The following is a 13,111-nucleotide window of genomic DNA, read 5'->3' as shown; positions in this document are numbered from 1 at the left end:
CAGTGACGTACAAATCCGAGAGCTCGTCTCCCCAGTGTATTGTCATGGAATGTTTACATCAAACTTTCGAATCTCGTCAAATCCTACCTTGAATATTTCATGATCGCAGGCATTTGTCTTCTCTCGGAAGAAGAAAGCAGCAAAGGGTATTCAGGGAGTCTACTTAAACATTTGCAAATTATTCATTGCTTATTAGGTTACTACAGATCATTGCTCTGCAATGGGGCAATTTACATAATCTGTTATGTGGTTTGTTAAATAACTTAATATTTAACAAGAAAAAGAACTAGAACTTAATTGTCAAATTTGTAGCAAAAATTATGCCCATTAACCAACCTACATTTGCCATTTTCAATTGTAAAGCGCAATTTTCTAAAGGTGTGGAAATAATGTGCGAATTATAGATGCTTTCCCATTGTATGAATTTAATTTAGAATGGACAAACTCACTCTATAACAATGTTCGTCGGGGGAGGCAATCTACATATCAGAATCAGAATCAGAATCAAATAACTTTATTTCGACTCCAAAATAAAATCATAAAAGTGTACATACAAAATATTAAAAGACATTGCAATTAATCCGCCATAAAATCACAGTACATGTTTACACAATTTTTAAAACTAATTTCCATCAGGATTCAGTATCTATTTCTAATCACCAAAGATTTCAAAAATGGGGGAAAGGGTAATTGTTGGTAGCACACAGTTCATGGCATCCCCTTTTACCAAAATTTATAGTTCCATGTCGCTTGCCTTAGGGACGGGTAGGGTCGGGGGCCGGGATAAAAATCGTGCAAGTCCCATATGCGAATGGAACCATCTCCCTCTTTGGGTTGGGAGGATCGCAAATAGGGGACAATATTCATAGTTTTGAATTTAATTAAAATAAGGTCGCCCGGGATGTCTTTGGCCGACGTACCAAGCCACCCCACCCTCCTGACCCTCAAAATGCCGCCATCTAAAGCAGGTGGCAATGGTCTGTGTTGTTTTAGCCAGGAGATGGTTTTATTTAACAAGTCCTGATGGGATTCAAATTTGCCCTGAATCGGTGCAGGGACCCCAGAAAGAACAGTCACGTAGGGGGCAGCTTCTGGAGGTAAATTGATCCAATTCCTGCGTTCATGTGCAAACCTGGGTAGTCTATGGGGTGCAGGTACGGAGTTAGAAATAATGATGTTCTGGCCTCTTGGATTGGGTGGAGAGATGAGAGGTTCAGGGATTTGAGCTTTCATAGGTGTCGTGGGTTTGAAGTTTTCTTTGTTGCAGGGGAGAATAGAGTGAATGGGTGCGGCAGTTGTTTCAGTGGCGATAGGATTTCTAGATAATTTATTTTCAATACTAGTCAGCCTGTCTCCCAGCTCATTGATTTTAGTAATCAAAGGTGATAGTGTGGTTGTTAACAAATGTTCAATCTGTGCCAGTAGGGTCAATTGAGGTGGTGAGACTGGGTCAGGTGTTTTATTCATCGCCTCAGTTGGAAAAATTATTAATGGTAAATTGGAGGGTTGTGGTGAGGGACTAGTGCACATTTTGTCTGTATTCACAATGTAAATGTCATTTACCTCATCGGCATCTCTGTCCACTATAAGGGGAGTAGATACATTCTGGGCGTAGTTCGTGCCACACAGGGCGTTCAACTCCTCCCAGATGGACATGATGTGAGAACAGTGCAATGTCAGAATCGGTATGAAAAAATACAGTACCTCCAACTTTGTAAGAGCCAAATGGGGTGGCCCGTCCCGGCCTCTTCGTGCCTCTGAGGGCCACAGAGGGCCCGCCCTTTGCCCGGGCTTAGCCCGGCGCCGTCCCGTGCGCGTCCCGCGTTGCGGGGGGTGTTCCGCGGTCTTGAGGCGCCTCCAGGCGCAGCGGGAGCGTCACGAGCGCGCCAGGACCCGGGGCTGCTGGGAAATGTAGGCGTTCACTGCCCGCCTTGGCCAGGAGAGTCCCAGGTGAGTCCCCGTGGCTCCGTTTGGTCCGTTGCCTTTGCCGTTCCCCTCACAGCTGGATTAGTGGAGGGATTGCCCGGCCGTTCCCCTCACGGCTCCCCGCCACTGCAGGTGAGTTCAAAGAATGCCCCCAGGCCCGCTCGGCGCTCCGCGGTCTTGAGGCGCCTCCAGGCGCAGCGGGAGCGTCACAAGCGCGCCAGGACCCGGGGCTGCTGGGAAATGTAGGCGTTCACTGCCCGCCTTGGCCAGGAGAGTCCCAGGTGAGTCCCCGTGGCTCCGCTTGGTCCGTTGCCTTTGCCGTTCCCCTCACGGCTGGATTAGTGGAGGGATTGCCCGGCCATTCCCCTCACGGCTCCCCGCCACTGCAGGTGAGTTCAAAGAATGCCCCCAGGCCCGCTCGGCGCTCCGCGGTCTTGAGGCGCCTCCAGGCGCAGCGGGATCGTCACGAGCGCGCCAGGACCCGGGGCTGCTGGGAAATGTAGGCGTTCACTGCCCGCCTTGGCCAGGAGAGTCCCAGGTGAGTCCCCGTGGCTCCGCTTGGTCCGTTGCCTTTGCCGTTCCCCTCACGGCTGGATTAGTGGAGGGATTGCCCGGCCGTTCCCCTCACGGCTCCCCGCCACTGCAGGTGAGTTCAAAGAATGCCCCCAGGCCCGCTCGGCGCTCCGCGGTCTTGAGGCGCCTCAAGGCGCAGCGGGAGCGTCACGAGCGCGCCAGGACCCGGGGCTGCTGGCAAATGTAGGCGTTCACTGCCCGCCTTGGCCAGGAGAGTCCCAGGTGAGTCCCCGTGGCTCCGCTTGGTCCGTTGCCTTTGCCGTTCCCCTCACGGCTGGATTAGTGGAGGGATTGCCCGGCCGTTCCCCTCACGGCTCCCCGCCACTGCAGGTGAGTTCAAAGAATGCCCCCAGGCCCACTCGGCGCTCCGCGGTCTTGAGGCGCCTCCAGGCGCAGCGGGAGCGTCACGAGCGCGCCAGGACCCGGGGCTGCTGGGAAATGTAGGCGTTCACTGCCCGCCTTGGCCAGGAGAGTCCCAGGTGAGTCCCCGTGGCTCCGCTTGGTCCGTTGCCTTTGCCGTTCCCCTCACGGCTGGATTAGTGGAGGGATTGCCCGGCCGTTCCCCTCACGGCTCCCCGCCACTGCAGGTGAGTTCAAAGAATACCCCCAGGCCTGCTCGGCGCTCCGCGGTCTTGAGGTGCCTCCAGGCGCAGCGGGAGCGTCACGAGCGCGCCAGGACCCGGGGCTGCTGGGAAATGTAGGCGTTCACTGCCCGCCTTGGCCAGGAGAGTCCCAGGTGAGTCCCCGTGGCTCCGCTTGGTCCGTTGCCTTTGCCGTTCCCCTCACGGCTGGATTAGTGGAGGGATTGCCCGGCCGTTCCCCTCACGGCTCCCCGCCACTGCAGGTGAGTTCAAAGAATGCCCCATATCTACAAAACACAACTGAGCACAATGACGCGCAAACATAAGGTAACTCAATGCCATTGGTATACTGTTGTGTGGTGTTGATGTTTTTTGTTGCCACTGTGTTTTTGTGCAATTAAGGTATGCTGTATTTTAGCTATTGTGCCAGTGTCTTCTTAATGTGATATGCTGTGTTAATGTGATCTGTTATATTGTTTTGTTCTTTTGTAGCCTTATTGTTTGGTGTATTGTAGAGTCTTGTTTCATTCAGCCTTTTCATGGTGGTGTGATTTTGTTGTTTGATTCTTGTACTATTCGTGGGTGTATTGTATTTCTGCAGTCTGGCCGTGGTGGTGTGCTGTGCTGTTTTTATGCTATTGTGGTTCTGTTTTGCTGTTGTATCACAAGTACAGCCCTTGTGCTTAAGTATGCTCAAGTATACATGTCACAATATACCTCCGAAAAAAATATGTTTTTATGACCCACTGTCACAAGGTGTTCGCACAATTTACCAATAACATGTAATGATATTAATCTAAAAATGTTTTGTGATCCTGCGTAGACATCAAGCGGCTGAATAAAAGAGTGCTTGTTGAGCTCACGTTGCTGAGAATGCTGGAAAAGGCTGGAGGACATCAATCCTAAACTATACCCTATTGGATGGTTTAGAAAGTTGAAAGGCTATGGGTGCAGAGGTTGCTGGAAGCTTATATGTCCAAGCAACAGGAAAACTATTTTGCTACAAGGCCAGACGTCATGTGGTCTATTTTTTGTTTTCCATTTCTTACACTTTTATTCTACCTTCTACAATTAGCAAAAGGATAAAGAACCCCCATAACAATGGTTGAGTTTTGGGAAGCTAAGGGACTCTTTACACTTCATTTTCTATAATATCATAATTCTAAATACATATTTACATTTATCGTAAAAAAAAACAATCAGTGCTATTAGGTCAATCTGCATACACTTGTGTGCACGTATCACCCAATGCCTTCCTAGTTTCACAAACAGTAGCATCTAATAGTGTACCGCTATAAATGTAATAATGGCCTTACTGTAGTCGGTATTTACTGGAATCGGTCTGTACATGTCCACCCAATCTGGGTCTAATGTCAACTGTGCAGTAGTGAATGTTTCATCAGTTCCTATTATACAACCACAGACACGTGCTCATCTTTGTGGGCAGAAATGAAAATATATAAAGAAAAGAAAAACATAAATAGCCTGTTGTGCAGAACGGGAGTAGAGAAAATATCTAATAATACTTGGAGCAGAGCGCCCTAAAAAGGTTACTACGAGGAATCAAAAGCATGTTTAATGAAATCTGAAAATAATAAGTCCTTCATTAAATACCCTACTCCTCATAAAGCAGCAGATGGTTAATGAGAATATTGAAATGAGCAACATACTTAAGTTTGAGTAAAGCTGCTCTTTTCTCATAAGTAGGCTGCTCTTCGTTTTTTACATTCTGTAAAGTATAAATCAGTCTCCTTCGGGCTTAAATCTGAACTGGCAGCTACCCCATCTGGCAGCTTGCTAGAAAAATACACTCACAACACTTGTCAAAGTTTAAAGTACATGCAAAAAGACAAAAGACAAATCTATGTGGACTTTAAAACAGCCCTGCGGTCCAGCAGGGCAGGATGTGTCTCTGCTGAATGAGGTTATTCGCTGACAAAGTGTATTTCATTGTCAAGCCGAAGGAAACCCTTAGCGATGCCAATTGCACTTCAAACCTGTATGTACAAATCAGGATACTGACGTATGGGTCTACGTAAGGATATATCTTTTAGTACCTTGAAATATAACTATTTTTAGCATCATTAAGTCAAGCCATACCGTTTCTTTAGCAGTAACATGCTTTTCTCGAACAGAAATGGGGGAATGAATAGAACATTTGAAACAGTGATCAACATATAATGAAAATTGTGAAATGAGGAGAAGGCATGGGTACATTAAAAGTGAGTAAAATGCAATCAATGTGCCATACCATAGGTTTTCCATTTACATTGTCACTCTCTGCTAAGGGTGGCAAAAGCGGCAAAACATGTTCAGTAGGGATAAAGCCAGAGCGGTGCAAAGAAACTGAAGCAGGTATCTGCTTCAACTATCCCACGATCACATCTCATCCTTTTAAACTTTGTTTTATTTCTGTTTACATCTTGGTATGCTTCATTTGAGAACTCAATATTAAGGGATGATGGAATTTGCAGACAGCCTATAGTGGCAATTTGTAAATTACAGGTCTCTTTTCAGCAACATAAACACCTCCTGTGTGATGCATCACACAGTGCAACCTGATGGCCTCTTTGTCCCTCACCAGTGCCATCAAGGCTAGTGTTGCAACCCCCCTGATGCCTGCCAGTTCCTGCATTGTGGAGTTTTTGTACAGAAAGTTTATTTAGACAAGCTAATTTTTATATTTAACAAAGGTAGAAGTAAAATATATAAGGCAACACATTTCTGAGACTACCTGGCATAGAACTAAGCCCAGTAATAAAACCAAAGATTGGATCCCAGAGATCAAATCATACCCCCTTTAGGTAATTTGTTAGTTGCCTTGGATTGGCTGAAATGTGATATTGTGTTAACACCAATGGGCTGTGCTGTCAACCTACCCAGTAATCATTCTGGAGGTCTTTGTATTGGTATAATCTAAATAATCACCTAATAGTTCAATCTCAAATGATGTCCTGAACAACGGTTACAACATTATGCAATCAACATGTCAGGAATGAATAATGTCTTAAAGTTGTGGTAATTACATCTCAAAAGGAGATCAGCTGTCAGTTGGTATTAGAAAAGACTCAAAACCATAACCAGATGCTGTTATCTGACATGCAGACCAGGTGTGGTCACAAAACAGATGCTTGTCACTGACATTGCAATTAACAGTCACTTTCAGTTTGGTTGCAATTTTTAACTTCCATACCAATTTCTATAGTTGACAACATTTTTGTCAGGGGAATCAAATGATGTACTCCGCTTGTGATAATTGTGGTATTCGTCCAGGTGGAATACCATAACATAAGTGGTAAAATGTCATTATATCCACGTTGAGATTACCACTGTCTGGTGGAGGAGTAGAATGTTTTGTGGTGTGTAGTACACATGATCCCTGACCTGAGTATATCAGGCAGGCTTACCTCTAGATCTAACTATGATGCTAGGAGTCAGAGAGAGCGAATGTATTGCCCTTTATGTTCTACGTGTTCTCCCTGTAGCAGTGAAGGAGCTTGGACTCCTGCTAGGGTTCAATATTCTAGAATTTTATTAATAATGTTTTATGTTCGTCACTTGAAATAAAACATTTTTTTTTAATAAGCCAGTACGAGATAATATTGTCATAATGGAAAAGTATTATGACCATTAGGATTTGTCAGAATTAAAAACTGAAAAAAATTATTTTGGGGTTTGCATATATTTGTTTATATTTGATTTTTGTAGATTTCTATGTGGCTACTCTGGCTCCAGTGTGTGTCAGAAAACTTTACATTTCTTGATTTTTGCCCTCTTCTTAATTACAATGATCTTATGTATTTAAATCAGAATATGTATTTTTAGCTGTGCCCCAATGGGGATAAGTTTGCTAATTACACGTACACACAATATTTAATTTTGGACCGACCTTCTGCCTCCTTCCAGTATTTAAATCGATATGCTTTTCAGTTGAAGGTCACTGAGGTGTTCTTCCAATTATGTGTTTTAATTAAATTGTATATCTAATTTGCAATGCGGATATGTCCTTAGATCCTCTTGAGAATGACTGCTTTTACCATTCTCTCCTGTGGTGTGAGCTATTTGGGACAGCAATCTTCATCAATGAATGTAATTCGATCTTGGTTATGAGAATTACAGAAGCAATATATAAAGCGATATTTAAAAAGGAGCCATGATATTTGCCTGGCACAATACTCAAATTCTGAATTCATGAACAGACCTTTTTTTAAATCTCGACTACCATTCCAAAGAAGCCTGACTGAAGTGTTTTTCAGTATTCAGAATTACCTGATTCATAAGTGGTGGCATGTGCAGTCATACTCCAAGTGCTTGACCGTCTACCTTTTGTTACTGTGACCGAGAACTCATACATGGTGTTTGGCTTCAGACCCGTAACAGTGTGACTGAGAGCTGTTGTATCCGCAGACTATGCAAAAAAAAGATAAACACACCATGTTAGCGCATGACAAAAGTAACCTTTCGAAAAATGCTCATGCCGTCAAAGATCATCTTGATTGACAGTGTTGTGTTCCTTCATTGAAGGATCTATTTGTAATTCATTATAGCATTCTTTAAACCATTCATTAGGTGGCGTACAGACAGCTATAGATACTATTCTTTGAAAACCATAACTTAACTGAATATATTTATGTTTTTTGTGGGCAACGAAGATTCCCCAACATAGTAGTATAAGAGGTTCTACACACCTGTTAGAAAAGAACACATGCAATTCAATGTATTCAATACTCACCTGTTCTAAGCACAACTCCCAGTTTACTATCAACTCCACATATAAAACCCTATCTAAATGCACAGTAATCTCAGCACCAAAGGAGCATATGCAATATGACAAATACCATGACCATACTCCTCTTTTAATACACAGTGACATTGTGGGTATGTTAGCTTATTGGCCATGTTCAAAATAAAGAAGAAGGAGAATTACGCGATCCAATGGTTTTCTATTTGCTACTTTTCAATAAAGAAGGTGTTGAGGGATACAGGATACAACTCTGTCAAGAGTGTCAAATAGGGGACACCCAGAGCCAATTATAGTGTGCAAAGTATATGCCTAAGCCAAATGTCAGTGCATTGCCTGGTTTATAAAATGTACATTATGTTGACACAATAGGCCCAACTATATCCTTTATACATGAAATGTAATTATCTATTTTAAACATTCCTACAGTTAGATGACTATTTGATATTAATATATTTTCAAATGCTCTAAGTTCTTTAAAAAAAAAATATATGTATATTTGGCTCCATTACAGAATATATCACACAATCAATATAATTAAATTGGACGTGCACACCACACTTCTATCAAATGATAGGATTTTAACAATCCAAAAAGTGTACATATGTCTTAAGATGATATATTGCTTTCTCAATTGAGACACAACATGCTTGTCGATTTCATCCCAAACACACACTCATAGATGTTAAATAAATAGGATTAATTAAAAACTAAATGTATGTAATCAAAACGTCACAGAGAACAAAGCAAAAGTCAACAATAGAGCATTTTGTTATGGAGTCACCTTGTATTTTGCACTGGTAGAGTAGCTCGTCCTCCAGCGAACTGTGTAAAAGCGAACGTCTGTTGATTTCTGGTTCTTTGGAACAGAGTTGTCTGCCCAGCTGACTCTGACTGCATCCTGAGTAAGGGCTACAGCTTGCACACCTACTGGGGGGAGCATGGGGGTGGAGATATCTGGGACTGAGGTGGGGAAATCATCAAGCAAAGGATAAAAATCAACTTCTAATGGGTCAATGGGATCTGGGTAAAAAAAAGTGCCAAATGAGCACATCGAATGAGAAATTAAATAGCAGTCAAGCACATCACGATGAGTTACATGTAAAATAATGATAATCAATGATGGGAAAAGACATAAGAAGAACAGAGAAAAACATGGTTATTAAATAGGATACTGAGAGGTTTACAAAATATGCACAGTCATTGGCAAATGTACACTTTCATATGTATTATTCTTTAGCACATCATTTCACTTCATCCATGAATGTGTATCCTTCATATACATTCAGGTCCTGATAAAAGCAAATGCGTGTTCTCTTTATATAGAAATAACAAAGCCATTTGAATAATATTTTACTGACAATAGAGAAAGAATCAAGTAAAGAAAGTAGACTGCCTTGGGAAAAATAAATTACTTAGAAATTGATATTCCATATAACTGTAAGAAAATCTACATATTTATTCTTATTGTTATCATCCAGTATGTAACATGACAACTCATCACTTTAATGTACAGGTAAATATCAGTGTCAATTATATTTTTTATAGCGCAAAATGTGCTACCTTAGTACACATGAATCCCCTTTACTCAGTGGCTTCCCTCATATTGTCCTATTACACCACGCACCACCTCAAGGAGGCTATCATGCACGAGGTAATATTTCGAACATTGTTGCATTAGTGATAAATGGATAAAAGCATGTTTGTTTATCCATGTGTGTATGTGTAGTTAAATTAAATTGAAAACTTAGTTATGTGTGAATGTTATGGTTTGGTAGAACATGTGCCTAAGCTAATTTGTAGTATCACCCATCCATATGTGAATAATTATTTTTTCTGTGCCTCTGGGTATCTGTTTCTAATACTTTCTATATATTTATCTTCCTATTTTTAGTCATATGCATAAAATATATAAGCGTGTTGCCCTAGACGATTTACAGTAAATGCACTCATCTTGGCAGGATACAGGACACATATTCAGAAATCTTGCAAGATACAGAGTAGTCCAGTCATTTAGAGGTCACTTTTTACTGTTATAGACACATACACTTCAGGAGAGGTTGATTCCTATAATTTAAATGTGATATAATTTGTTTCTGCTTCCCTGGAAAATTGATAACAATACTTCCCTCCACTAAGTCTCTGTACTGGGATGGAAAAACAGCTTCTTAAATTCTTTCCTCAGGTTCTACCAGATTTCCATTTCGGATTACCCAAGCTTCTCTGGTGCGTTAAATAAATATGTCACGGGCTGCAAAGTCACAATGAAAAAAGGCATTTTCTGTGCACTCCTTGTAGCTGTGAATCAAGAACATCTCATGCCAGCACTCCCACCTCCCACTGCTGCCACACTGGTAGAGGGACTGGCATATTCTGGCCCTGAATATAGTAAATCAGAAAATCTACACTGCTGCTTGAGATATTCAGGCGAGTTCAGATTCCATGTTGTTATCACAGACGATTTCTGATTCTATGACACCATGAGAAACACCCACCATTACAGAGAAGGATGACTCAATGAAGCCAGCACGCAATACTAGCAAACCCAACTCTGCCTCTAGACTTTCGACGACTGTAAGGTACTAATACATTGATTGCTATTTACACCACTTAGAAACAAGAGTAGTAATGTATTAAAACAGGTTGTCATTAATTTTGCATTGCATGGTCCTTTATAAAAATTGTTTTTATATACAGCTCTATCTTCAGGAGTTATTGCTGTCTGGAAGCGCTATAACTAACAGTTGTTCCTATTCCTAATGTGATGGGAGTCGGTCTATAAACCTCAGACTATACATTCCTTGTATACCCTATGTTGAGCCGACAGTGCAGAAGTTGCAGAAGGAAAGGCTTATTTTCAGAATGAGCTCTCTCAATTCTACATCAGTTTGAAAGTGTAACATGTTTGACATGTTTCAGTGTGTGACTGAAAACTAGATCATTGAATGTTTGATCATAAATTAAGCTGAACTGGTGTTCCCTTAATGCACAAGTGTTCTGTGCAATTCCAGAACTTTAATGGCTCTCTTGACCCATTTTCCTTCAGCAGCCAGTCTTTAAAGGAGTGATAAACTCTGTTTCTATGGGCTCCTCTCAGTGACTGCAGTTGTAATGAACATGGCCTTACCATTTAATTTTCTGCCACGTGATTCAGATGTTATCAATATGGTGGGGCAGTTTTTCACTGTCATCTGTTTGCGTCCTGAAGAAGCACACAACACCACGGTGGGGAGTATGCTATTGAAAATACTCACAATGTGCTTCTGGCACTTTGTTGAAATCGAGCCAGAGTTATGTGTCACCATCTTGTGTCTCCAGGAAAAGATTTAGAGGATAAGGACATTGAGTTCTTTATTGACAAACCTTCAGAAACAGACAGTCCAAATGCACCACTGTTGTTCGGGCTTTCGTCATTGTTTGAACATGTTATTGGCAGAATCAATCAATGCACTGAAACCGGTATAATTGAACGCATGGCTTCCTTAGGGAGCAGGCAATTAGCCATGGCTCATCGACGGCTTGTACAAAGTGGTGGAAACTCATTTCCTGTGCCTGCATGTCTTCCCAGTTCAACCTATTCTCATAACTCTACTATTGGCATCATTTTTGTCTGATGAAAGAGAAGTGAAAATGGTGTTGATTGGACAGTAATAATTACCCACGTTTTAATTTAAACAACTCTCCAGATATTTCAGAGTTAGTACCCACAAGGCATCACTTCTGATCCTTACAGGACTCCGTGTAGTCAATTAGTAAGTCTCATATATAAACGTTTCTCAAATGTCACCCTGAAGCTGCCTAGTCTCAATAATTCTATTTGTCACAAATACCAAATTCTTTATATAGACAACCAGCGTTCTTCAGAGACAATCCCACACCTTTGTGACGTTTCATAGTTATATGAACACACTGTGAGTAGACCCAGAAATGTAAATGATTTAGGTTTTTCTTGATTTTGAATATGAATCAGCATCTTTCATTTCTATATACATAAATAGGCAAGAAAGGCTAAGAATAGTTTAGCAAGTTTGTGCATGATGGCTCATTAAAATTGTACATTCATTTAACTCTAATAAGCCAACAGGCAAGAGACTTGCACCTTTACCAAAAATGATATTCTTGAAAACGTTTGGCTTAAATTGCACCCTTCTGCCTTCTTTCATACATTAACCGAGTTTATAAACTGCACATTTTATTCTGTTTTCCTGAACATTTGCGGATTTTTCTTGTGAGAATACTTCAGATGAGCATGTTTCATCTTGTCACTTGACAGCACCTGCTGCCACGGTCTTCATTTGTTGACAGCAGTATCCCATATGGGGCCCCAAATGATTTGTCTACTGCAATTTTGCTCTCAGTGACTTAAGAGTCACTCATTGAAGGAGGTTTTAAACAACGGGTGCAGCATAAGGGATACATTTTCAAATGACAGCGTGCATTTCAGGTGCCACGTGACTTGCTTCATAATATTTTTCACTTTTAGTAATTATGTTTTTGTCAATGTGTGTTATATTTCGTGAGACAGAGTGAAAAGATGGACGCCATGTTTTTATTGTAACCACACATTTACGTTTAGGTTATTTCTAGATATATAATAAACAATTGGGGGGAGATGGAGGTAAAGGTTAGGTTCATCCTCCAAGGTACACATAGTTAAAAAGAAATCTGTAATTGTCAGAAAAAAAATCTAACCAAATGGATGGGGATTCTGCTGAATGTACGAAAAAGGCATCTATCTTAGGAAAAGAGGAATTCTTTTCTTGAGTCCCCTCACTCCCCCAGGGTTGCCCCTAGCTGACATGCTTCATCATTGGGGCCATCCCAAACAGCTGCTGTTTGGGGCGTGCTGCAACTTGCGAAACCACGTAGGAGCACTTTCATGAAGAAATGTGTAGTGCAGTGTTGTGGAGTGGGAAAGTGATGCTAAAAATGCCTAGCTAGTGAGATAATATTTTATTCTTGCTCCTAGTTGGTATGAATTATTTTATGTTATGCCTTTTACATTATAGATAGACAGCTTCTCCTTGAGATAAAACTAGTGTGGAACCAAGGATCCTCTTGGGTCCACTTTAGGAAGACACCGTTTGAAGAGCAGCTGAACATCAGGTAATAGATGAAAGAATGATGGGGTTATGTTTATAATAAGGGAGGTACTTCAAACATAGTAATTAAAAGATTCTGAACCTGCATCAATAGGAAACACCACTGCAAAAATAGCGCACTGTGTATCTCAACATCACTCAATTTAAACAAATGATAATAAATAACGCAAACTGATTTAATTATATCT

At 41.5% G+C, this 13,111-nt stretch overlaps 1 protein-coding gene across 1 annotated transcript in view; it reads right to left on the bottom strand.

The window, feature by feature from the left end:
- DCC (DCC netrin 1 receptor) overlaps window positions 1–13,111 on the bottom strand; it is an 844,139-nt gene that overhangs the window by 118,634 nt on the left and 712,394 nt on the right. The window contains exons 17-18 of the mRNA XM_078677748.1: window positions 8,606–8,844; window positions 7,350–7,488 (exon numbers count right to left, since the gene is read on the bottom strand). Coding sequence (XP_078533874.1) covers window positions 7,350–7,488; window positions 8,606–8,844 — 378 coding nt within the window. The remainder of the gene's footprint in view (window positions 1–7,349; window positions 7,489–8,605; window positions 8,845–13,111) is intronic.

This window comes from Lissotriton helveticus, chromosome 2_1, assembly GCF_964261635.1.
Source record: "Lissotriton helveticus chromosome 2_1, aLisHel1.1, whole genome shotgun sequence".
Classification (NCBI taxonomy): Eukaryota; Metazoa; Chordata; class Amphibia; order Caudata; family Salamandridae; genus Lissotriton; species Lissotriton helveticus.
This window is presented reverse-complemented; position numbering and strand designations above follow the sequence as displayed.